We start from the raw sequence: 26,890 nt of genomic DNA, 5'->3' as shown, positions 1-26,890 counted from the left end.
AGGGTGAGTGGTATGGCCCTATGCCTAGCAGAAGGGGACAGTAAAACTATTTCCACATGGAGATGTTTTGGGCATTGAGATTTCACAGAGAAATCTGAATTTTCTGGCAAGTGGGAGATGTAGGTGCATTGGGAGAGTTTTCAAGCCAATCTAGAGTCCTCCTCAAGTGGCAGGAGCTTTTCATTAGCTCTGGTACAATAATTTACCTTACAGTTCCCTTACTCTACCCCACTGCTTCAGAGTTACTGGGACAGTTGCTGCCACATACTGAACAGTTTCCTTTGTGCACTCAGCTTTTGGCTAAATCAGGCAAAGCCTGCAGTGGAGCATTTTGCCAGTATAGGTATCCTAATGCAGGAACCAGTAACACAAAACTATAAACGCACTGTTTTTCTGGTCTAATCACATCCATACAAGCCTCTATACCATTACATTGGCCATGGGTCTTGTCTCCTCATGCCCACAATTCACGTAACTGTGCCCAGCAGAGAAGACCTGGCTTTGGTTTTATTCAAGGCACTTGGGCTGTGCCCAGGAAGATGGGTTAGATATAAGGTAATCTTCATAGATCTGATGTCCTTGACAGGCTTTTTTACCATGTTGAACAGGTTTTTTTGCTTTCAGTGGAAAGCCAGGCTGGAAAGAGCTTTGGCAGTAGTTTGGTTCCCTTCCTTTTTCTCTTGGGTCAGATGATTCGTTTCTGTGATGTGAAAATTTTTCCACCCTATGGGCCGTTCACTCACAGCTTCCTCTGCCCCTTCATCCCAGCAGAGGTAACCAGGCTTTTAAAGAGTGGATCTGATTGCTTCAGCTCCCCCAGCATGGGTTTGTTTGCGAGGAAAGCCACAGATGTTCTCTTAACAAGCAGAAGCTTCCCAGCCAGAACTGGGTTTCCTCGATTTTCCGGTGGATTGTATTTGCTTGCCAAGTGCAAGATAAGGTGCATTTCCTGGATGCGTGGCATCTCCTCTGTTTTTAGTAATTTCACGCTATGTGACAGGGTTGGGGATGGTAGAGTGGAACATGAAGGCATCTGTGGTGTGTGTGAACATATGCATGGATGTGCGGACAGAGAATGCTGCGTGGTGTGGGAGGAAAATGGGATTTTCTCTCCTGGCTACTCATAGTGGCTATCCCTCAATAATCTATATTTTACAGCCATCTGGTTTCCATTTGGCAGGGAATTGCTCTCTCCTTTCCTGCTCCCCTTCCCGAAGCCCTCTGGCTACTGCTGGATTGGGGTTTGTAGCTGAGGAGAGCCACGGTTTAATGAGATGCTTAGTGAGATGCAAGAGTTTAATGAGATGCTCTATAGCACAGGGTGAAGGGTCTGTGTGCTGCCAGAGTGAGGGTGCAGAGGGGAAGGAGCATCCCTCATGGAGGAGCCTTGGAGAATTTCTCTGGCTCATCAGCTTCCTTTTCTTTTGGTAGATCTCTGTGTGGACATTCTGAATAGCTCCAGCCTGGACAACAGGACCTTGCCTGCAAATGCCACCTCCTCAATGATTGAGTTTTGGGAGTACGTGATCACTTTCTCTCTGTTCAGGCTTTTCTCTCATCCAAAGGCTGCAGCTGTAGGAGTATCTGGGTGGAGGGCCATGCATCTCTGTAGGACCAAGTGAGGTGCCATATTTCAGACCCGAACATGGGGAGCTCAATGTGCCAAGCCGCCAAGGAGATCAGCACAGAGACCAGGGGCACGCTCGCAGTGTGCCTGCCCAGGCGTGCTCGTGTGTGCACACGCACTGGCATGTTCCCTCTCTGGCACTGAGGTGCCTGGGTGAGTGCGGCCACAGAAAGAGGCACCAAAAGAAGATGAGGACTTGTTGTAAGCGGGGGGTTCTTGTCTTGGGTGTTGCAGGCTACTGTTGGCAGGCAAGCATGAGAGGCCAGGGCAGACTGAACTGTCCTCTACAGTGAAACAGAAAGGGACAAAACTGCCTTTTCCTTTCTTCTGACCACGTATTGCTTGGTACCTAAGGGAAGTGGTCCATCAGGCTGCTCAGGCTCATCCCGGGAGAGCAGGGATCTGAAATGCGTGCGTGAGATGCCAGAGTGGGGCTCAGGGAGGTTTGGCCATAGGGCTGGAGGCAATAAAACAGCTCTGAGGGAGGGATCCTGCAGCAGACCAGACAGTGTCCCAGAGAGAGTCTTCACTGCAGCCTGGAGAGATTGAAATGGCTGCCAGGGCCAAACTACCTCTCCACACTCAACTGAGGAAGGTCTCATAAAGAAGAGGGGTGCCAGGGGCTCAGTAGTATTTTTTTTTTCCCATTTATGGCTCCTAGTGTTTCTGAGAGGGTTGAGTGTCCTTTGTCCCTTGCAGCCACCACAGGGCATGTAGAAATTATAAGTGCCCATGGGTGCAGAAAGAGTTTGCATAGTGCTGGACCCCCTCTCCTGCCCTATTCTCTGCACATACTGTTTAGCGAGAGCTGTGACCCCTCTGAAATGATTGTTCAGGTTTTCTGCAGAGGTTGCAAGGGCAAGGGGACCCTGAGGTGACTGCTTTGGAGAAGGGTGTGCAGAGTAATCGTAAGTGTAGGGTTGGGCTTCTGGGGACTTGCATGAGCTGCAGCGCTGAGGTCTCGTGTGGCCCACCTTCATGATGGCGAGTCTTCAAGGAACGAGGCTGAAGGAAGGGCATGGGAATCATAAAGGCAATTTATGCTTATATGTAGGGTGTCCATAGTATATGGGGACACCAGAGGAAGAGTGATGGCCATGGGGTGATGATGGCATTTGTGTCCTGCTTTGGATGGTGCAGTGTTGGCTGGGTAGCTTCCAGGGTGGGGGAGCAATGTGGGACAGGTGGTGATTTTGTGTTGCGTGGGTCTGATGGGCACAGCGCCATGGGCTTGGAGAGTGGGAGGACTCGGGCCAGCTGCAGGGCACGGTGGAGCAGCATCAGCAGGAATAACAGAGAGGGGAGCCCTAGGCAGAGCTGGGGTGATTCACATGGATGGGAGCCCTGGGCAGATGCTTTGTGGGTAGTCTGTTAAGTCTTTGGATGGGGTAATATGGGAAAGGTCTGTATGGATGAGTGGGGTCTGGAGTGTTAATGCTTCTCTCCCTGTCCCTGGACACCGGCAGGAAGCGAGTCCTGGGGCTCACGGATGGTATTCACAAACTGGGCACTGTGCGCTGGGAGCTGGCTCTGTGTCTCCTGCTGGCGTGGATCATCTGCTACTTCTGCATCTGGAAAGGGGTCAAGTCCACAGGCAAAGTAGGAATGGAGATTGTCCTCCTGGTCCATAAGCCTCCTTGTACCCATCTTATGTTTCTTCCCCAGTTTCTTTTCCCTCTTCATGAAGTAGAGGCGGGAGACACACAGCACAAAAGTCAAACCTAAAATCTGGTGGGGCTATACAGATTTACGCTGATTGTGTCTGACACATAAGAGGAAGAATAAAAGAGTAGGTCAAACAGGGAGGGGAGAACAGGGAGAGACCTGAGAACTATATAGAATTCTATTCTATTCTAACTAAGGGGAGTCTTGGGTCACCTTTTCCCTTGCAGATACCCACTGATGGAAACTCCCCAAGTGCCCTTGGGAATCATCTACTCACTGTGTTTTCCCGGCGTGGCTTGCTGATGTTTTTAACGAGATCCTCTGCAGTGGCAAATTTCCTGTCCCTAGCAATAATTAAACACTTGAGCAAAACAGACAAGCTGCTGCCTGTAACCAGCTCAGTGAATAGATAATGGATCTCCTGCAAAATACTTGGGGTGGGAAAGGTGTCTTTGTGCTCTCCTTTGTACTCTCCCCAGCTCTGTGATTTTTGGCTCAGCTATTCACTTTCTTCATTTTGCTAGTGCGGCTGGAGCCAATGCTCCCTCCTGATGTCGATTCTGTAGATCAGGTGGACTGGTTATCCTCTGGAGTGAATGAGCGTATGATGCCTTGGGATGGGTGTTAGGTGCACTGCTATGGCCTTGACTTGTTCAGGACATCTTTCCTTCCTGGAGCTGCCATGAGATGGGTGGGTTGTTAATGACGGTTGGGTCTTGTGGGCATCCAGGGGATGTCCCAATCGCAAAGGGAGGGGAACTAATTTCTGCAACAGACTTCTTCCTCCAAATCACTATCCCTAGTATTGACAGATATTCCCTGTAGTACTGGACACCCGTATTTCAGTGTTAAATCCCATCTCCCACCTTGAAACCACACTGGGCACCCATTTTAACAGAGCAAGACAATAGCTTGCTCTGCTTGCTAGGTTTCTCCCAGTCTTTGCTGATGACTCTGGCTCTCACTGGTGCTGACCTGCTGCCAGACTCCACATCTATGGGGAGAGGGGATGCTCCACATTTAAAATCTTAAATCACTAATGCTCCCTGATTTGAATACCACAGTGCCATCTTACCAAGAGGTTTCATTCTGATCTTGGGAGATTGGGTCTGAGAGGTTGTTTGATCCTCATGGAAGTGTAATTAAGTCATCCCAGGTTCCCTTCAGCTCTCAGCCCTCTCCACCAAGTCTTTCCTTTGGCTGGTGCTGCCGTGGTGTGCAGAGCTTGCCTGCACAAGGGGAAAGCTAAAGAAGTTCATTCGGGCTGGTTGGGCCAATTGGGTTTGGCAAAGTCTGACCAGAAAGTGAGAGGAAACAGTGAGTGCTGGTAGTAGCTGCAATGGTTTTCCTGGGCCCGCAGAAGATTTTTTCCATCACAAGTTTTAGGATACAGGGCTTACTTTTTACCAGCCAGATGTTATGGACACGGTGCAGCAATACAGGGCGGGTTTTTCTGTCCCAAGACATACCACAGGTCAGACAGACCAGTCATCTTCTCTGCAGGTAGTCATTTTGAGTTTTACAGGGCACTGTCAAAAAAACCGGCTCCTTCCTTCTTTTTCCTCACTGACTACATATTAGGTTAAGCCGTAGGGAGGTCCCAGGAATTCTGAGTAGGTGCATAATTTTGTTTAACAGCTGCAGAATAAACAGGATGTTGCGCTTGACTGGGAGGCTGCTCTAATCGGATAACCCTGCCAGACCCTTGCTCTTATTCTTCTGTGATTTAAGGAGTCCAAACTGAAAGAAACAATAGCGACCTCAGGAAAATAATTTCAAATAACTCCATGAAGACTCATTTTCTTTAAAAGCCTTTTTCTCTAATTCATTTTGCCCACTCTTTTGCTATTTCCATGTTTCCTTTCCTTATGCATTCAGCTGATGTGTATAAATGTTCCCCAGAAGTGATTTCTGAAGGTAGATTTTAGTAGTTGTGCCAAAAGTGCTTGCATTCTCATTCAATTGAGGAACAGCAAAAGTGTCACGTACTGTGACTTATTCAACCAATTATCACTAAGCAGAAAAAACATCATTTTAGGCCCCCCACTATGAATCCATAGAGTAAACAAGCCTTCACATTACTTGGATGAATTTTAATAATGAATAAATATTAGGAAGTTGCAACTTGCTCATGGATATTTTGCAAATAAAAAAAAAAAAAGGTTACATTATGCAATGGATTAGAGGTGATTAATTCCACTGTAATATTTATTTACATCACACACAAGAAGAAGTGAAAACAAGGTTTTACAAAAATAATGGTCTACATTTTCTTTAAAGGCTTTGAGGTTCCCCCATTTTTTACCTGTGAGCTCAGAGCATTGAAGGGATGAGAGTGTCACATGAGCACCCTCTGGGAATGAGACCCCTCAGAGGTGTCTCAAATTGGGCAGCAAAAGTCGCTATTTAATTTGGAAAACTCTTGCTGGGAATAGGACCATTTTAATAACTCCTCATTAAAACTCGGTGACAGAAAGAGATCTGGGTTTCTTCTGCAGCTCTAGAAAGATGAAGAGAACAGCTGGAGAGCAAAGCAGGGAAATTACACTGACTGGAAAGAGAAAATAAAGCAGAGCAACCAGTGGCAGAGCCTTGGGTGAGGAACAAAATGTAGATTAACTAAATCACTGGTGAGATGTAACCTTGATTAATTTCTTCCCAACCCTTCTTCTACACTACCAATAGCAGCTATAGCCAACAGCAGAATCCAGGGATGTTTGCTGGGGTGGGGGCCTGCAGATGAGATGAGATGGTGCCTGTACCCCCTCCCCGCTGACCCTCTCTCCTCTTGTTTCCCTGTACCCACAGGTTGTTTACTTCACTGCCACCTTCCCGTACGTGATGCTTATCATTCTGCTGGTGCGAGGCGTCACGCTGCCAGGTGCTGCCGAGGGGATCATCTTCTACCTGAAACCGGACATTTCCAGGCTGGCAGACCCCCAGGTGGGTGGGGGTCAGGCAAGTGCTGGCCATGGGAAGGTTTCCAGCGCCCTGGCCCTTGGAGCTGCTGCTGGCTGAGGATCTAGCTGTCTTCTCTGAAAGGAGACCAGCGAACCAGTGAGACCTCCTTAAAAGAGCTGAGAGGGGTCCAGTGCCTCTGCACAGCACAGCGTTTTTGCTCGTGCGTCTGCAGCATATGGGCATATTAGGTCATTTCCACTCATGGGCTCAGCAAAACCAGAAGAGTATATGAAATATTCAGCACATAACAGATGGTTTTGCTGGGTCCTAAATGCAAATAATTAAGGAAGAAGGGGGGAAATAATCTACTGCTTTTCATTTTCTTCTGGCCTGGTTAGCACTTTGTTTGGCTCCAGCAGGGCCCTCCCAGGGAGTACAGGGCCCCTGTGCTTGCAGAGACCAAATTCACACAGGTAACGCGGGCTGTGTCCCAGTTGGGCAGCAGGTTCCCGTCACTTGTCCTGGGGCTGGTCAGCCCCTGCCACCACTCATTGGAGCTCATGGAAACTCCCCCCCCCGGCAGGGAGCATGCTGCGTACCCGGGGGGGCAAGTCCAGATTAGGGCAGAGGGTGCAGCCAAACCCAGGACCTGCAACATAGCCCAAGTGGGCAGGAGGTGGGCAGCACGCTTGGGGGCTGCACAGGGCAGGCAGCAGGACCACCCCTTGGAGGATTCCCCCTGCATGTCTGCTCAGGCACCTTTCTGTAGCAGCAGGTTGTTTCCCTTCCCCACGTGGGCTCAGCAACGCTGTGCAGGCTGCCTCTGCCATCCCAGGGAGGTGTTAATGCAGACCCTCCCCCCCCAAAAGAGCATTTAAATGATGCTGCTGGTAATTATTCCACTGCCGGATCTTTTCACAGAGGCAGCCAAGCAATATGCTTAGCCCACAGTCTCAGCTTACCTCCCGCATCTTCCCAGATGGCCAAAGCCCCAACTGCTCCCAAACCAGCTGCCAAACACAGTCTTCCCCCAAATGGCTTTCAGATGCAATTATGTGTTGTCAATACAAAATCTGTGGTGCGCTGAATGCAAAGAGCCAACTGAACGTAAATGGCATTTTAATATCAAAATAAATAACAAGGGGGTGACTGGAGCTGAGTGTGTTTTATTCATGGTCAGAGCTTATTCACTGAAAACCTCCCTATCTTTCACAGCCTAACTAAAGCTGACATGGTCTTTCCAGGCTGCTGCCACCCAGCATAGCAGGAGCGAGAGATCCTGCTGCTGAGTTTAGGTAGAACGTGGGGCTTTGGTGTAAAGCGGGATGTGTGGCCGTGCCTGAAGGGCTCCCGTGTACACACCTATCTGTGGGAGATCCATGTGAATTTAAGCAGCAATGCTTAAAATGGGATTTTTTGAAGGCCGCCAAATTGCAGCTGCCTGTATGTTCACAGCTGAGGGCTGCTTAGAGGAAAAAGAGAGCGAGAGGGGACACACAGACAAACAGAAAGGTGGGTTGTTTTCCTGCCCGCCTGCTAACTCGCAGCTCAGGGCTTTCCCTGGGAGGGTGTGAGAGTGGTGCTGCCCTTCAGCCCACAACGCACCAAGTGAACAAGGGACTCCTCCGCAGGGGAGAGGGCTGGAGCAGCGGTGAACAAGGCCACTCAGCTTTTCCCATGCAATGCCAGAGCAAAGGGGAACCTGGGTCCACGATGTCTCTCAGCCCAGTGATTTTGTCCCTTTCACCCTGCACCATGGCCTCAGAGATGTGGGAAACCAGATTTGGGAGCAGGGAGGGGAGTACATTGATCATGCAGAGGACGCACTGGCCCTCTCTTGGTACGACTCACCAGAGGCTCTGTGAACACTGAGCCACGTAGGGACCACAGACACCGGCAGTGCCAACTTCAGCCGGAGCCACGCTATCAGGGATGCCATCTCCACTCAGAAAGCAAAGGTGAGGGATGGAGGAATCGTGTCAGGCATCGATCAGTGCCCTGTGTTGCTTTGAGTGGGGTGTGAAAACACAGTCCCTGCAGGACCCTCTTCCTAGAGGACTTTCCGTCCTATAGCTTAGTTTTCTCAGAGAGGTATCCCAGTTTCTACATTCACTGAGCCCCTCTTTGACTTATGCAGTTTGTTCTGCATGAATGGAGGGGTTGTTGCTAGACAGGGCACAGCCATTTGTTTATTTTGTTGTCAGATCTGGAGACCACTAACCTTCTCTGTTCCAGGTCTGGATGGATGCAGGCACTCAGATCCTCTTCTCTTATGCCATTTGCCAGGGGTGCCTGACAGCTCTGGGCAGCTACAACAAATATACCAACAACTGTTACAGGTAAGAGGAGCCTGGACTCCTCGCATCCTTCTGGAAATTTGCTCGGAGACAAACAGCACAGAGCTGCATCTGAGGCAGGGTCTGCCCCCAGGGGAGACCTTAGGTCATGCTGCTTTGACTAATGAGCTGTTGAGAGTGTGGAAGCAGCAGAGGACTCAGGGTAGGGATGGAGAGTGGCTGAGGGAACACAGGAGCTCCAGAAAGTGGCTTTAGCAGTGCTCTCCCACGAGAGTCAGATTGGAAGTGGGAGAGATTGTAGGAGGGGGAGGAATAAAAATGGAGAGTGTCTCTAGCCACTGTGGAGACCCCACGTGCCATTTTGACAGGGTGGGTGAGCAGGGGTGGCATGGCCAGCTCTGCTGTCACTTGCTAGGCAGGGGAGATGGTACAAAGATGATGGTTGGGCCCTCTGTCTTCAGTGCTTTACTGCCATCAGGATTATGTACTGCCAGTGGCATTTTGATCCTACCAAAGAGATTAATCAAGTCTGTCTGGCCTCCTCCTTGCCCTTGGATTACAGATCTATTTTATCCATGGCCTGACACAGAGCTCAGTGAAGCCATCAGGACCATTTCTGACACCTTACACAGAGCCACGAAGAGCAGGGGCTTTGTTATTCCTTCATGTATTGCTCCAGCCTGGATGAGAAAATGTAATGGTACTCAAGAGACATCAATCATCTCTCCTCTTCTGTTCTCAAATAAATGCCGCTATGGCTGTTGGTCAGGCAATTAACACTTTCCCCTGGCTCTCCCAAAATGTATCTGTCACCAATGCAGCTGTGTGCTGGTGCCTTCCTGTAATGCCTTAAGTGCCTTGGACCGGCAGCTTAGCTCTCAGTGGCCCAAATGTGCTGGGCGGCCACACTGCCCCAGAGCAGCTGACACTGTGGGTCAGCTCTGGCACCTGCCCAGGCAGGATCCCGGGGTGTGGGGGTTACAGCCCCATAGCAGCTCAGACTGGTGCCCCATTTTCACAGAAAGCAAGTGCACAAACATTTCAGGACAAGTGGCATAGCTCACTCCAGCCTCCATATGAGCGCAGTTAATAAAGACAGTGTAGACAGAACCCTTGTCACGTGGGGATTTTTGTTAACCCATTAGTCCTTGTTTTACTAGACTTGCTGAACCTGTACGTGTTCATGCATTCAGATGCTTCTCTTTCTTGACTATGTTTACTTTTGCAACCTCTTCCCTTTTCTAATTTGCTGTTTTCCTCATTTTCTCTATTGTTTTTCTTATTCTCTTGACTCCTGTCAACTTTTCTGTTGCCATGTCCCTACATATATCATTGTGGCATCTTATTCACAAGCCGCTGGTGGTGCCCTATGTCTCTCTCTGTGCCACATATAGTCCTATAACTCTTGAACAGTGGGTTACAAGGTAGGTAGGCTGATTTTTGGCTCTGTTCTGAGCTTTTTACTTCTGAGGCAGTTCAAGAGCAGCATTGCTGTTCCTTGGTCCATGCTGTCTAACTGGGGAAGCTGAGTACAGACACGAACCCAAGTGGATCCATTCTGTAGCAGGAAACACTGATTTCTCTTTGTTCTCCTCCCTGCAGGGACTGCATCATGCTCTGCTTCCTGAACAGTGCCACCAGTTTTGTTGCTGGCTTTGCCATTTTCTCGGTGCTGGGCTTCATGGCTCAAGAGCAGGGTGTGCCCATTGCTGAAGTGGCTGAATCAGGTAGGTTTTTCTAGGAGACTTCAGAGCCAAGGCAAAACAGAAAGCCTGAAGGGGAGGGGACTTTTCTGAAGTGAAGCCCAGGATGTTATCTACATCCTCTATTGCTATGGGTGTCTGCAGTGAGGTCTGCAGGACCAGTGCCCCCCGACATAACTTTCAGCCCAGCGTGGGCAGGGAGCTGTGGTGAGATGAGCTTTGAAGCAGTATGTGGGCTCACTCTGTGCTGTAGGGTGGTGGTGGCAGCCACCATGTGTCACCATGTTGTGGTCTGTGGTCTGTTTGGCAGGTCCTGGCCTGGCTTTCATAGCATATCCAACGGCAGTAACAATGATGCCTGTGTCTCAGCTCTGGTCCTGCCTCTTCTTCCTCATGCTGATCTTCTTGGGACTGGACAGCCAGGTACAGAAAATGCCCCATGCTTATCTAGCACCCAAGTGCCTGTCCCCACCCTGAGCACTCCCCAAGGCCATGGGAAAGGATAAGGTGGTCATGTACCTCATAAGGTGGTTATGTACCAAGTTTGCTGGTACCTCAAATACATTCTCCACGTCGTTTGCAGCACTTTCACACTGTGGGAGCTCAGAGCCAGGGCCGACAGGAGGCCAGTGGTTATGTGTGCTGGCACCTCTGTTTGTTTGTCATCCTTCTCCCCGTGTGTATGTGACGGTGTCACAGCTGCACCCCCTCCCACCTCTGTGCCAGCACCAAAACCTTGCACACCTCAGGGTGAAGCCCGGCACAGAGCAGGGCAGTCTGGGAAGGGGAATGGGGCTATTTTCTCCCAGCTGCATCTCAACAGAGAATTCCCTGTGTGTTCTGCTCATTGGTGTGTTGGATTTGAGGCAATTCCTTGTACACCTCACAGTTCATCCCCCCAACATGGGGCTTTACTTTAAACCTCTTCAGTTGGCAGCTCCAGAGGTGGCCTCACTGATCTAAATGAGCTGTGTTTGGGTCCCTAGAAGTTGCAGCTGAGCCTTGGTGGAAGCAAGACAGACAAAGAGAGAAAACGAAAAAATAAGGATTTTGGTGGCTGGAGGGAAAAAGGATAGTGAAAGGGAATGTGTGTTTGGGGAAAGGGAGACACTGTTTTTTCTAACCTGTCGTCTTCTGCAGTTTGTCTGTGTGGAAAGCATGGTGACAGCTCTTATTGACATGTTCCCGGGAGCGTTTCGGAGGAAGGGACGTCGGGAGTTGCTGATCCTGGCCATTGCAGTCATATGCTACCTGCTGGGCTTATTGCTGATCACTGAGGTAAGAAAAGAGTAGCTAGGGTACAGCTGAGCACCAGAAACCCTGCTAGACTGCTCTGGAGGAGTGGGGAGAGACAGCAAGTTCATACTTGATGCTGTTAATTATCCTTCATTTCTAATGCATTCGCTGGTGTCTCTCACAGCTGGTGCTGCTTTTACCCTACGTGATGCTACTGTACTTGCTGCATAACTGAGCCTTACAGAGAGATGGTCCTGCAGCCCAGAGAGTCTGCCTGACATACAGCTTTGTGCAAATACCAGGCCTGGTGGCTAAAACAAGCCGAGCTGCACAAGCAGAAGCTCTTCTAAGGGCAGCGATCGTTTGCTGGCTGCTTTCCACAAGAAGCAGAGCAGTGGGAGGGAAGGTGGGGGATAATGGCTGCACCATAACCCTGCCTGATCCCATGGGGAGCCTGTGATCCCCGGGACAAGAAGCAGCAGAGCTGTGCTGGTGCGATGCTATGCGCATGGTGTTTGCCCTGCTCTGCAGCTCATAGCCAAGCACCTCTCCCTGCACAGCAGTGTGCTGTGCTGCGCTGTGCGTGCATACCACATGCTTGGGTGGGGGCCTTAGCACCCCTCTGTGTTGCCTCCATGTGCTGTGTAGTGACAGCTAATTCCTGCTAAACCTCTTAGGCACCGTTGAATGATCCTCCAACAGGATCCTGGCTAGGGATTTGCTGAAGTCAGCTCCCACTGCGATCGAGAGACCTTTGAGTGAAACTTCGTTAAGGGTTCCCATGGTTTTTGCATGGCCCTTACATGGAGGCATCTACTCCCATCATTGCAGGATGTCACCTCATGCGTGGTGGGATGAAGGGGTAACTGCTCTGCTACTCCGGCAGTGTCTAGAGCCCTTCAGCACTATTTGAAAGCATCTGCTTGACTTGTATTGGAGGGGCTTTCTCTTTGAGAAAGCACATGAAAGTATGAGAGAGGAGTCATTCACTGACCTGTAGAGGTAGCTGATGGCAACTATGCAGGGCTCAGCTCAACGGCAGAGGCAGCAGGGAAGCCATATGCCTCTGCCATTGCAGGGCTTGGACCTTGAGCAATATGTAAAGATGGATACAGCTAAAATGAGGTATCTGAATGTCCTGATCCTCAGGATCCAAATTTCTTGGGTGCAGAGTTCTGCACTGCTACATGGCATTTTGAAATGATGCTGGAAACTTGCTAACTGATTTGCCATACAAGCAAACTGGCTCCTGCTCCTATGAACACAGAAACCAGCCTAATCCAGCAGCATCATAAAATGGGCATGAAATGTTCTCCTGCCACCACGCCTGACTGTCTTTTGGGGACAGAGTGGGGGCAGCCTCAAGAGAAGGCTCTTCTCCTTCTCCCACCTGCCCTAGGTGTAGTGTTTCTGCTGCCATTCTTCTCCTCGCCTCAGTCATTTTTCCCTCGCATGGAATAGTCCTGCCATGACTCTTTCTTCTCTACCTTTCCAACAGGGTGGGATGTACATCTTCCAGCTCTTTGACTACTATGCTGCCAGCGGCACGTGCCTGCTCTTCCTGGCCATTTTTGAAGTCATATGTGTAGGATGGGTGTATGGTAAGTGGAGGACAAAACCCTGTGTTGCTCTTTCTCAAGGCAAGGATGGGTGGTTAAGAAGTGGGAGTGGATAGAAAAGATACTTAGGTGGCAAAGAAATGCTGTAATTACCTTCTTTCTTGTCTGGTTTCCACTGTGTTTCCTCACCATGTGTCTTAATTGTTCCACATTTAGAGTAGGAATGTTTTTTTCCCTGTCTGAAGGTTCCTCATGTTGAACTACCTTGCTGCTCTTCCCATCTGCCTTTTGAATTAGAAAATCAGCTGTAGAGTAGTGACTGCTGTTCTTTGGTCTCTGTTACTGTCTGCTTACATTGTGCCTTTAGTTTAGTCCTGTCAGTTAATTTAACAGAAAATGCTGGGATGCAGACTTGCTGTGTGTTACTTCTGTGACCATACACACTTCCTGTTTGCACGGGCTGTGATGGCACTCCTAAAAAGAAACGGGAGGGACTGCGTTGGTTTTCAGTGAAGTCTGTAACTAAACTACTCAGGAGCAGGATTAAACTGAGTTCCACAAACCATCAGAAGGAAACCAACTGCTTGTTAGTCTGCGCAGTAAGAAGAGTATCCTGTGATATCCTACGGGAGATCTCTTCCCTGCTGAATGGTGCCTGAGCGCACAGGCTGCAGCTCATCTCCCTGAAGCTCGTGTTGAGGCTGGTGGTTTTCAGGCAAAGGGTCCAGTTGTGTGTGATGCAGAGCAGCTGCTCTCTCTCCTTAACTTCATGGAGCTACAGGAACTCAGTACCTGTAAGGCTCATGCAAAGCTATAGTAGATGCCGGCTTAGACCAGACCCTCAACATCCCACAATCACGCACCTGCTGGCTCCTAGCTACACCAAGCAGTGTGGCCATCCTCACCTAAGGAAAAGATTGCAGGCACGAGCATCATGTTGTGTCTCTGTCAATGGTCAGAAGTGGATGCTCAGGGAAGAGTATAATAGCAGAAAAGTTAGCAATATTACTTTCGGTGAATATTCTTCCAGCTTCTAACAACTTATTATAGAACTGTAGAATGGTTTGGGTGAGAAGGGACCTTTAAAGACCCTCTAGTCCACTCCCCCGGCCATGGGCAGGGACCCTCCACTGGACCAGGTTGCTCAAAGCCCCATCCAACCTGGTCTTGAACACTTCCAATGATGGTGCATTCACAGCCTCTCTGGGCAACTTGTCCCAGTGTCTCACCACCCTCATAGTGATTAATTTCTTCCTAATATCTAATCTAAATCTACCCTCTTTCAGTTTAAAACTGTTACCCCTTGCCCTGACACTACAAGTCCTGGTAAAAATACTCTGTCTTTCTTACAAGCCCTCTTTATATATCTAAAGGTTGCAATAAGGTCTTCCCAGAGCCTCCTCTTCTCCAGGCTGAACAACCCCAACTCTCTCAGCCTGTCTTCGCAGGAGAGGTGCTCCAGCCCTCTGATCATTTCTGTGGTCCTCCTCTGGACCCACTCTAACAGGTCCATGTCCTTCTTGTGCTGTCCCAGAGCCAGATGCAATACTCAGCTTGTTGCTCAGGGATTTCCAGAACCAGAAGTAAAATTTGTTTATTTATCTTCCATTAATTTTTCCAGTTGACTCAGGTAAGAATTTATCATCCACAAAATCCTGCAGCAAGGAGCTCCATGGCTTGGTCAGGTATTATGTGAGAAGCCACTCTCTTTTCCTTGTTTTGAATCTGCCACCTGCTAATTTCATTTGGTGCCACCTGTGCCTTATTTTAGAAGCAACAGTGAACAGTCAGTCCCTGTGTGCTGTCTTTGGTGCTTACAGTTTTATAGAGGTTACATTTTCTGTAGTGCATTTGCTGATGAAGGGCCTATCAGCTTCTCCCAATGCTTTATGTATAGCAGGAGCCAATCTGCTAGTCTGGATGGACTCTTCTTTTACTGAAATGTGATGGTCAAGCTGCTTGGGCTTGACCTTGGGGGAATACAAGACAAGCAGATCTATAAGACAGATTTATTCTAGAGAGATGTCTTGCAAGGGAAGCTCACCTGGGAGCTTGCAATACCAAATCTTGGCCAGATTTTAATCTGGAGTTGCCTTCTACCCAGTCCCTGTGGGATTTCCAGGGGAATGGAGATTCCCATCCATCTGTGACAGGGCTTCGTCATCACCATGCTCAGTTATATTAAGCTGAATTATGCTTTAATGTATAGAACACCCCTGGCATTTTTACGGTCACACAGGCCATGTGCCTTTTCTGACAACCCATGGAGAGGAGCAACGGCAGACAATGAGCAGCAGGAGTGGTGATGCTGCCCCAGCAGCCTGGAAGGGGGGATGGAGCAGCTGGGGACTGAGGAATGGCCCTTTCCCCCACCACCATGGGTTCATTTGCCCCACTCCACACAGCGGGATTTTACCCTCTTGATGGTCTGCTTTGCATCCATGGACTGATTCTGGTCTGAGATGTAGTCAGAGGGCCAAGGTGGGGCATCTTAGTGGAAAAAAAGTGCCTGGTGCCAATTAATGTGGTTTTTTTTCCCAGCCTCAGAATTGGCAGGGCTGAGCCTCTTGCTTACACTGTGAAGAATTACAGCATTTTCGCTAACACAAATATGCGTTCTGAGTTTCCCCTCTCCCAGCACATACGCCAACCACCCACCACTTGGCAGCTTCCCTCTGCTGCCAGGCAGCTGCTCTCGCAAAAACCTGAGAACTTCCTCACGTACTGCTCTCTGCAAAAGGATCGTGCAGCATCAGACCTGCTGGTCACGTTCCCTAGAGAGGAGTGCTGGAGGGCTTTTGGGGTTTTTTTTCCCCCCTCCTTTCTTCTCTCTCTTCCACTTTGGGACAGGCAGCCCTCATATAAGCAGGCATGGGTTTTGAGCACTGGGATTCACAACATGATGTCACCGAAACGTGCTGCAGGGAGGATGTCTTTCAGGCAGTCACAGCATGCACATTAGGATTAGCTGTTCCAGGAGAAAGCGAGTGCCTCCATCACCGCAGGAGAGCCAGGGCTGAAACCATTAGGACTGTTTACAAAGCTAAGGCAAACTGATGCCAGCGGGTACCTGTGGGTGGCCCTAGGGTGAATCCATGTTGTGCTGCTATAAGTCTTTCTCTCGCTCTCTTGCTCACATGCAATGAGGCTACCAGAAGCAGCAGCCTCCTTCTGCCTGGATCCTGCCTGTTGGGCTTTCTCAGGCTGCGTGTGCTTTATCCTCTCGGATGCACCGGCTACAGGCAATTTTATATGCTTATTTATGGACCATAAGGGGCCTGCTCTGTGCACCTGGTACCCAAGGGGTGCACAGTTGTTGCAGTGCCACAACGCCTCTGCTGCTGGCATTTTGCACAGGTTTGGTGCAGGTGTCGATGCTGCGGGTTTGAGAGAGAGAGGGAGCAGATACAAGATTAGCACTATGGCATGCAGCCGGGATCATCACCTATTGAAATCCTGTGGATGAAATTTGATGTAGATGAATGCAAATAAATGCAGCTTGGGAGAAAAGATTTAAACAGGAGGGCTTTTTCATAGATTCCAAACTAGCAGATCTGTGAAACTCAGTGTTTCTGGATATTGTAAAAACAAAATAAAGTCTTTGTCCCTTTCAGTTTAGGTATCACTTGCAGTTGTTATAAGCTACATAAAATGAGAAGGGCTCCATAAGGTCAAGACATAAGGATGTAAGCAAATCTCTGGTTGGGTTCATGTGAAATTTATTCCCATGAATTTACGTAGCAAAATTAAATTATTTGTCAGAAAAACATGCAAAAGGTTTGAAGGTATATGGGATTGGTCAGCACAAAAGAAGTGGTACCAGCACATGTGGATAACTGCCCTGTGCCTGCATTACCATTCTTCCTTGTCTTGGAAGACTGGGGATAAGAGCAAACATCTTTGTTCTTTCCAATAAAAATATCTTTGGGGAAATCTTATATGGTTTTCTCTGCAGGAGCTTTATCTAATCCTTCTAATGTGCTTGGAAGGAAGAGGGACTGCACAGGCCCTCCAGCTGCTAATTTGCTCAAAAAGCCAATGTTGAGTGATTGAACTGATGGCTTCTTAAGCTTGATTACTTTTTCATCTGCCTGTGAACTGTAGAACGTGTAAAACCTCCCGTTTATATACTCTCTAAGGACATTCATGTCAATCTCCATTGTGTTTCATCACATCACCTGCTGACTGCCGCAATGGCTGTGGAAATGCAGGACCTGACGGTTGTACTGCAGAGAATAGGGATAAGGACAGGTGGAGGCACACCATAACTAACAACAAAAGTTTTGGGTTGTTTTCTTGGTGGAGGATGGGTGTCTGTTGTCTTTCTTTCTGTTTGGCATCTTTGCATTTCTTTAATTGCTATGTCTCTTCCACTAGATCCTAGAGCCAAATTTGCAGCAAAACTTTGGCTTCCACAAAATTGTATTATGAATGAATTTATCCATCACATGTCTAACATCACACTGTGTTTCTGTGGAAACACTGTATGGTATAAGAGACTGTGCTATGCTCATATTCTAAACTGCAAGTCGCATCATTTATATCTCTCTCCCTTTTTTTCACCCTGTTGAAGATTTTGGCTTTTTTGGCAAAATAAGTTTTTACACCATCTCCCTTTCATCCCCAGTATCTTTTCAGAAATGCTATCTGAAGCCTCATGGTATTTACAGCTTGGAGTTTTAGGGTTCTGTTCTCTGGTGTAGGCTGGGCTCCCATACAAGGCTACGTGTCCCTTGATATGCCACTGCTTGTTATCTTTGCTTGAGGCTACTTGTTAACTTGCCAACTCAAGGTGGGAACCATGAGGTGTTAAACCAACCTGCCCTCCCCAGCCTAAATACTTCAAACAGCTGGGTTTAAAAGAGATTTCCTGCAACATTAGTCATAGGATATAGAAAATAATGCAAAGAATTACAAAAAAGAAAAGTACACATAATGTCCTTTTCTAGAATTCATATATTTAAAGGAAACATAATACGGCAATTAAATTCTAAGACATAAAAAACACAAACCAAAATAAAACTCACCAAACCCCAAACACTCGCAAGTCTGGCCAGTCCTCTAGGATATATAAACATATTTTGCCCAGTCTTCCAGTGTTAAGATGCAAAGAAGTGAGGTCTTATCATGCTTGCAGGTGGGAACTGTGGCATGACCTTGAATTCACAGTAGGATGAACATCCCTAAAGGCAGAGCCCTTCTTTATCAGCTAAGCACTGTGATTAAACTTCAGTAAGACAAATATGGTATTATTTCATCCCAGAGGTGCTTAACTGGTAATCCATGGACAATCTAGCTCCATTTTCTTGTCTAATATTGTTACTCTATTTTACTTGAGGCAGTCTGACATAGCACCTCAGGTTAGCTCTAGTTAGGAAGAAGTTAGGGCTTCTTATGAAAAACTTTGATTCTTCTTCATTTTACATCTCTTTTTGGCCAACATTAGACTCTTGTTCCTTGAAGACATCTTACAGCTTACTACAAGGTCTGCTGAAGTCCATCTGCATTATGCTGTTTCCTCTGTATACCATTGCATGCATTTCCTCTTTGTGCTTTGGGTTGGGATGAGTCAATGGATAGTGGCGGGACTTTTAGATGATACTTTTCAGAGGTATATCCCACTCAGGTGCATCATGAGATTCAGGTGGTTCCCACATACTGTGAACAACACGATCTAATAAGTGAAACTAATGAGAGGAGAAGAAGGAGATCAGGCATCCACAGGACAGCTCCCATTGGACAGTACAGCAGCACTTGCAGATAGAATACTTGGTTTCCAGCAGATTTTGGATTGTCAGGTCTTCCAGGTTTATGCCAGAAATAAAATATTCTGTGGAAAGCAGGCTCTTGATGACAGGAGAAATGCTCAGTGTGGATTCTTGACACGGCTTCCCTGGTATGTCGATCTGGTTACAAAGAGAGGGTTTTGTTTGGTGTCCCCCCACTCTGTTCCTTGTAGCACTCTGTGCTCACACCATCCCATGTGTTCAACCTGCAAGAGCTTTCCCTTGCTGACCTATAAACCAGGCACCCCTCCTTGCCTTGCTGGTCCGTACTAGCTCTTAGTGGCACATGGGCTGCATCCTCTCACAGCTGCTGCTGTCTGAGGGACAGGGCATTTCTTCTGTGTTAAGCTTTCTGATAACTTATGGCTGAAGTAAAAAACCTCCATCTGTATTTAGCCAGAGATGGGCCTTTTTCAATGCCAGAAAAGCCCATTACCTGCTGCCATATTATTAGGATAGCTGTGTTTTTGCCAGGAGTAAACACTGAGGATGAAGAAAGTTGGGATCTGATGTGAATAGTGGTTGAAGGAAACAACAATGATCTTACCTCTCTGACTTTGTCTCTATGCTGGCTGGTGGCCAAGGTGCCAACCGCTTCTACGACAACGTTGAGGACATGATTGGTTTCCGGCCGTGGCCCTTGATCAAGATATGCTGGCTGGTGTTCACCCCGGGTCTGTGCTTGGTAAGTGCAATTATGACAACATGGCATATTATTATGGGTCCCTGGGTTCTCAGTAGAAAAGGCTGATTTGTCTTCAAGGTGTTGCTGTAATTTTTTCCAAACTGCTACAGAGAAGCAGAAGGTTATCCATAGCTAAGGTGGCAATTTATTTCCTTTGTAAAGCCTTATATTTGCCTGGAAAATTAATTGAGCCTGAAAAGCCACTTGCTAACTGTGAAGGCAAAGGGAAATGTATCCTCAAAGCCTAGAGAGGTTGGCTCAAATTACTTTTGAATAGAAGACCAGTGAGAATTGCCCTGTTCTGAAATACTTGCTTCAGCCTGTGTTCTTGTGACCTCCCATGGTTCAGAAATATCTTTCCATAGCCATTTGCTTTCTATGTTATTAAATCTCTGTTACAAATTCTGTGAAAACCGTGTTTAAAGAAAATGCACCCTAAGTCAGGCAAGTTCTTGCACGTTTTGAGTTCATGTCCAGTCTTGCTCCACTGACTTTTGCATGATTTCTGAGCCAGATTCTGCTCCTGCATCTGACGTTGAAAGTTGTTTTCTTTGACCTCAGTGGGAACACAGATGGAATCTATAGCTACAGCACACAAAAGTTTTCTAGTCCTATGTCCTCGGGCTCCAGCAGGAGTTGAATATCAGGAAAATTTTCAAAGCAAGCCTGATCCAGCCCAAATTATCTGAGAGCTCTGTGGCTAGACAGCCCCAAGAGTGGTAAATCTGTACCCATGTGGTACTTCTGGAGGGCTCTGAGATAACTCCTTGTGCAAACTCTGCCTCACTGTAGCGAGCAAGGTCCATGCTAGCTCATGCAAGACAACACACTCATTGCCACCCTGTTAGTGCTTGCAAGGTGACCAGGCTGCACGGCTTGGCTGCTCCCTTTGCTCTGGCTATGTCTGTGTCTTCTGCTCCTCAGGCCGTCTTCTTGTTTTCCCTGATCAAGTACACACCCTTGAAATACAACAATTCCTACGTCTACCCACTCTGGGGCTACGTGGTGGGCTGGTTGATGGCACTCTCCTCCATGGTCTGCATTCCTCTCTACGCCATCTTCATTCTCCTGAAAACCAAAGGACCCCTGAAGCAGGTACTGAGATTGTGGTCACCGGGCGGGTTGCTGCTGCTTCCCCCAGACAGCTCATGGGAAGGGCCCCAGGGAAGATGCACGTGGCACATTTCTCCTCTGAGAATGCAGGGGAGGGTAAGGATGACCCTTCCCCAGAATGTCCTGTAGCTCTTGTTGGCAATTTGGAGGGCTTGAAGAGTTTCAGCACAGCTCCCAGGGTGTTCATCCAACGTCCAGAGTCTTCCATGAGATATTGCACCATCATGCTTGGTGCAATATGTAGACATACGCAGAGCATCTCTAACACTAGCTCCACTGGATGGCAGAGGACCACCTCAGCATGGGCTACTCGAGCCCACAGTGATTGGTTTGGTTTATGGTTCAGGTGGTGCCACTGCTCATGTAAGTAAAGATGGCATGCCACCACCTTTGCGTCCTCTTCTGTTACTGACTGCTGTCAGTGCAAACCAGGTACAAAACCAGGATCTGTTTTGCCTTTACTTCTTGTCCCTTGTCCTTGCTCCCCTTTTAATCCTGGGTCAGGACTGTGTTATTTTCTCTGAAGAAATTACCCATAGTTATTAAAGAGGACATGCTCACAGAACTGCAATGGGCTACCCTGTGCCATGCCCAAGCCTGTCCTCTTTCAATGTAGGCGCCTTGTCCTTGTCCTAGGAAGAGCTGCATTTAGGAAGATGGTGTCACAGAGATGACACCCCACCTCACCCAGAAGAAGTAACTGAGTGATGTACAGTGCATGTAAATTTCTGCACAATTTCTCTTCTGGTCTTTCCCCATTCTGACTGGCTGCGGGCTCATCTGCGGCTGTTTGGGGAGGGGAGCAGGTGAACAGGGGATGGGAACATCTCTGTGGCCATGGTGTAGGTCTGACATTCACGTTGTGGGGTCATGGGGAAGAGGACCCTGCGTTGCCAACACAGCCAGTGGCAGGATGTCCCCATTGGCTCCATTGCCTCAGGGAAGGTGAATCTGTGCCCGTGGAGGCTCTTATTTACTGGCTGGGAGATGTGACTTAATAGGGAGTGACAGGAGTTGTGGCAGAGCTGGCTAATGCCCATCTCAGGCTCAGGAGAAGATTGAGTGCAATGTCCAGATGGAAGTGGTAGCTAAGAAAGTCTTCAGTGAAGCAGTGAGAGGGGCATAAGCCATGCAGGCAGGAAGGTGGAGGAGAAGTATAACACGATGAAATAGCTCCTGTTTAGCTGTCTTTGGCCCTTGGGCCTCCTGGTTGCCGTTGGTGGCCATGAAGAGATGACAAGGTTGGGAGAGTGCTGGGAGCTGTACACCTCCCAGTACGAGGAACTCCAGGTGAATCTTGTGCCGAGGTGCTGTGATATGATTTGCTCCAAGTTCAGACCTTGAGCCCTGCCTCTTACAGCCCTCTCCTGTGCTCCAGGCCATTTAGCGGTAATGCATCTCGCCTTTTCCATGGCTGCTTTGAAGAGTTTGACTGGGTGGCTGACAACACGTCTGACTCCCCATAGCTCAGAGGTTTCATATGTCTAAATGAGGACTTGGAGCTATCAGTGAAGTAATTGCACAAATGTCCTGCCTGCTCAACAAGCAATATTTCTTACCTGTTGCAAAGTGCTTTGAGCCCTTGAACTGAAACACTGCTGTGGGTAGTGTTAATGCTTATTTTACAGCACATCCAAGGAATTGATTTGGTCAATTTCAGATGGAGGGTTTTTCTATTTGCCCTGGTTTAAATGATATTAGTTGTAATTTCCAGGGAGTTCTCAGTTACATTAATATGAAGAAACTTCCATGGATGTGGTTTAGGCATGCAGGAAGGAATCGGCTGCTAAACCTGGTTTGATTCATGGGAGAATCAAAGCCAACCACACAATACCTTCTGGAATAGTTGCACCTGTTTTGGAAACAGGTTTTCTCAAAATATACCTGTTCCCTTTTTCCAGTCACATCCCAGAAATGTAGTGAATTAATTTCCTGACACAGATGCTTCCAGGAACAGTGCCTTTCAACTGAATATTGCAAACCATTCACTGAAAACAACTTTGTAATTGGTAATTATGATCAGTCACTGCAACAAACTGATTCCCCTTGTTACACTTGACTGACCAAGAAACAAAAATGTTGTTTCCTAACGTGTCTGATTAAGACAGCTCAAGCTCCAAAGACTGAAAACTCGCAATGAACTGCTCACAGAGTAGCTGCAGGCCAAGGCCAGTTTCAGAAATCATGGGGCAAATAGTTTTGAATAAATGAGCAAAATCTGGGATTCTGGCAGGCACTTCACAAGGAGTGGAAGTACTGAAATTAATCCAACGAGTCATGGATGAATTGCCTGCTCTGCTTGTACTCTGCAAGGGAGGAGTGTGCACTGGCCTGAACAGCTTGTGATGGAAAAAGTTAGTAACTGTGAAAGTCGGTATTCAGCAGGGATGTGATACACTGGCCCACGGAGCCAGGCAGGTGGCTGCAGGACACCACATGTTACTTGGCTTTTGGAGGAGCCTAGGTACTCAGGAAGGTACCAGAGGGGCTTCAAAATTGAGATGAGAAAGATGAGAAATTCACAGCAGCTGTCTTGGCAGGCCAGCACCTTTTGCACAAAGAGCTCCAAGTTCTTTGCATTTTTTTTAAGGAAAAATTGCCCCAAAGCTGAGAGCACGCTAGCATACGTGTGTGTGGAACAGCCTGCAGCACTGGCTGCATTGCAGAGGACAGGGGCAGCTAAGGGCAGGCAGCTGCCCCACAGCCCCTGCCTGCACCGTCATGGTCGGTCTGGCTGCGAGAGGCGAGCTGGGATGGTTTGGGGGCAGGAACCAGTCTGCAGAGGGACTGCCTTAACAGGGAAGTGCCCCTGAAATAGGCATCACCTGCCACCCTGTTTCACACTATAGCAGGAGATGCCCAGCACTTTGTGATGGTCAGACCATTTGGAAGGCCCCACAGCTCCCACCAAAGTCAACAGGAGGCACAGCTGCTTGGCACAGGGAGACAAAAAAAAAAAAAAAAAAAGGCAAAAAAAGCTTTATGGTGTTTTTTCCATGACCACAGAAAATGTCTGTGGGGCTAATTGCTACCATCCTTCCTCCTGGAAACATGTCTGTGAGGAGCCCTGTATGTTGGGTTGTCAGTCCACAGCCCAGAGGTGGAATAATTGTCATTAAGAGCAGTTAAAGTGAGCCTGCTCTCCTTCTTCTCCCTTTCACAGCCATTTGGCGGGAGAGGAGTGGGTAGCTGGGAGCATTAGCTCTCTAGATGCCTTTGCCCCCAGCAATGGTTTTGGATCACTATTGGGTGTCTGTTTGTCAGCTTAATTAACAGAGACTTCCTCTCCGCAGCGGCTAACACAGCTGATTTCCCCAGCGGAGGATCTGCCGCAGCCCAAGAAGCACGTGGCGAGTTCGTCTGAACTGAAGCGCGAGGGATGGTGTCCCCCGGTCCAGGAGGTGCTCAGCATCACAGAGAGAGAAACCCACTTCTAAGGCACAAGGGATGTCTCCTCCATACCCCAGACTGATTTGCTCTCTCCTTCCCAAAGTGGTTTTTTTTTGTTCTCTCCTGGGCTCTTCCCTTCTCTTCTTCACGTGTGAGACAGAAGCATCTGGGACACTCTCTCTTTCCAGCCAGCTGGTTGCACCCGCCAGGGACAGCGTTTCTTTTGACACCCTGGGGACAACTCTCCCTGTCAGCAGCTGGGGAGAGAGCAACACACTTTTGTTAGAAGTATGCTCCAGTACTGACACTGGTGGGGAAGAGAAAAACAGTGTATTAACAAAAAAAGAAAAGAAGAAAAAGGAAGAAAAAAAAGTGGCTGAGTGGGAAACCACAGTGGTGACAGAGCAGAGAGTAACATTGTGCAGGAACAAAGTTGGGGATGCAAAGGCACAAAAGGACGGGGCGTTAATGCAGGGAATAAGTAAGTTGTCTCAGAAGTACATAAGAAGCTGGAGGATGACAAGGGAAGGTGCATTGCTAGGTCACCTACGTATGAGGGAGAGGGAGCCAGAAACGCATCATAGGCAATGATAAAAGGAGCTTCAGTGTTAGTAGTTATGGCTTCAGTTGTCACTGAAAGGGAAAAGAGTGACACAGTGCTCAATGCAATCATAGTTACTGATGATGGATCTCAAGGCAGTGTCAGGATGGAAAAGGGGTGAGGAATAGCTATCTAGGGGACTCGCTCATGGTCAAAACTACATGACCAGTGAAAACACAGTCGAGAGTGAAATAGATGAATGTTTGACAAGTCTTTCAGAAAATTCATGGAGTGCAGGAAAAGTCCCAGAGCAGTTGGTAAAAAAAAAAGAGCTGCAACACAGCAGGGAGAAATGAGACCCTGGGGACTGCACGCCCACAAATTTAACTGCACTGCTGGGGCATTTTGTAGAGGAATTAATGAAGGAGTTGATGGGCCTGATTCTGTGCTGCAGAGTAGCTTTAGGGCAAGGGTGGGGAGAAGGATTGTGCTCCCTCAACTTTGCTGCAGATGACTGCTCAGGGGATGGGGAAGACATAATTGGGTGCAATAATCATAAGCTCAGGCAAGATAAATTGATAATTAATAGGTAAGATGGGTTCATTGGAACCAGATTGTATCAAATTAAAGGTCTGTCGTTGCCAGCGTAGTCATGAATGTTAGGCGATGGCTGGGAGGGATTGCACTCAGGTGCGGTGTTTGGTGCAATGCCACACAGCTCTGTCCTGCGGAGGCTGGGGTTGTAAAACTCCCTGCCAAAGCCTGCTTGAATGCCTATCAGGATTTCACAGTTAAAACCACAGGAAAAGACAGCGGCAGGATCCCCGCAGGAGCTTTGCTGTGGTTGAGGGCATACGTGCCAGTGCACGGCTGTGCTGCAATAGTGGCGCATCACACCACACCAGAGAATGGCCATTAAAAAGAATCAGAGATGCCACAGGCTCCTTTCCCTTGTTCCTCGTTCCAAGTAATTGCTTTTCCCTGTGCTATGTGGAGATAAACCACCAGCACTGAAAGTAAGCGGGAAAATCGGGCCTCATCTGTGCAATGCAGTACCTATTCCAATTGCTATGGGAACCTTATCTTTTGCAGCTTCCTGTGAGTTTAACTGGTGAATTAGCATAGGGCAATCTTTTCCCCATTTAATTTCCTTTCCTTTAAAACCTAAAAACTAAAAACTGTTGGTGAAATGAACACTGAAAGTCAAGTATCAAAATTTGTACCTCTCTGGGACATTATCATTTGATTGGAGATGATTTACTGTAAAAGGTAGAGATAGCTGGCAAACCTCATTCTTGTTCCCTGCAAAGGACTGCAATACCACATAAAATGCCATTTATTTTATTTTTATTTTTATTTTTGTAAAGAGCTGAATGTTACATTGCAGCAGTAGTCGTAGGAAGTGCTTAACATCCACAGGCTTGCAGTCAGGCCTCGTGGTAAGTATTTTGGTGGTTTTTTCCTCTCCCTCCCAGCGGTGCTGCTCACGATTTGGTGGGGGGGGCAGCTCCCTGCAGCGGGTCTCTACATGCAGCTGCCACCAAGGAGCAGCAGTGCCAGGGTGGCACAGCCCGATCAGCTGGGGGAACCACCAGTCTTGGGAGGGTGCCGGGTGTGCACCGGGTGTGCGCCGGATGCTTGCTCTGCGGCTGCCTCCCCATGCTCGGAGCTGCGGCAGGGCTGTGCACGAGAGGTTTGATTTTAGGCACAGGCTGCAACTGCCTTGGCAGTACCCACCGTCAAAATGGTGGTATTGGTATGAGAAGGAAACCTGCCTTCTCTTCTTCAAGCAAGAGACAGGAAAGTTAAAGGACTGGGACTTGCCATTCAGATTCAGTCTTAGGCATTAGCGTGGGTTTCTTGTATGACCCTTTCTAGGGCATTTAACCCCTTTGCTCCTGCTGCCATGCCTTTTAGGTGTAAGGTAGTGTCGTACTGCCGGGGAAGTCGTGGAATGTGTTCACTCCTTTTTCTGAGGTAGTTGGATAACACTGCAAAAATCCTAGAGAAATAAATCACTTTTCAGGTTTGAGCATGAACGTGGAGCTGTGTTATTGAAAATAAATACTGCATGAACGAGTTCCTCTGTTGCTTATGTATAATCTGATAGTAGCATCCCACCTCTGCCAGGAAGCAGCATATTTTAATAAAGTCAAAGGAGGTACTGCTGTCCCCATTGAAAGCAATTACAAAATTCCTAGGATGAGGAAATTAATCCCGATGCTTTGGATGGGATTGGCAGAGTCTCAGGAAGTTTAAGGGAAAGCTCAGTGACGCAGGTACACCCAGCTGGGGGAACAGGGGAAAATGCCACCAACATCTGTCTTTTCCTATGAGACCCCCCCCAGCATGCAGGCATAGTTAGAGACCAAGTAAAGGTTTGCCAA

At 48.1% G+C, this 26,890-nt stretch overlaps 1 protein-coding gene across 2 annotated transcripts in view; it reads left to right on the top strand.

The window, feature by feature from the left end:
• The window catches only part of SLC6A12 (solute carrier family 6 member 12), a 42,069-nt gene extending 15,971 nt beyond the window's left edge, over positions 1–26,098 (top strand). For both annotated transcript variants that reach the window (XM_075756471.1, XM_075756482.1), the window contains 11 exons: positions 1,432–1,519; positions 3,094–3,226; positions 6,101–6,235; positions 8,429–8,532; positions 10,093–10,217; positions 10,504–10,616; positions 11,334–11,471; positions 12,928–13,030; positions 19,359–19,459; positions 20,384–20,554; positions 23,866–26,098. In XM_075756471.1, the coding sequence (XP_075612586.1) occupies positions 1,432–1,519; positions 3,094–3,226; positions 6,101–6,235; positions 8,429–8,532; positions 10,093–10,217; positions 10,504–10,616; positions 11,334–11,471; positions 12,928–13,030; positions 19,359–19,459; positions 20,384–20,554; positions 23,866–24,009 (1,355 nt within the window). In that variant the 3' untranslated portion in view covers positions 24,010–26,098. The remainder of the gene's footprint in view (positions 1–1,431; positions 1,520–3,093; positions 3,227–6,100; positions 6,236–8,428; positions 8,533–10,092; positions 10,218–10,503; positions 10,617–11,333; positions 11,472–12,927; positions 13,031–19,358; positions 19,460–20,383; positions 20,555–23,865) is intronic.
• The last annotated feature ends 792 nt before the right edge of the window (positions 26,099–26,890 follow it).

Source organism: Balearica regulorum, chromosome 1 (assembly GCF_011004875.1).
Source record: "Balearica regulorum gibbericeps isolate bBalReg1 chromosome 1, bBalReg1.pri, whole genome shotgun sequence".
NCBI lineage: Eukaryota > Metazoa > Chordata > Aves > Gruiformes > Gruidae > Balearica > Balearica regulorum.
Note: the sequence above shows the minus strand (reverse complement) of the source record. Positions and strands in the feature narration are given on the sequence as shown.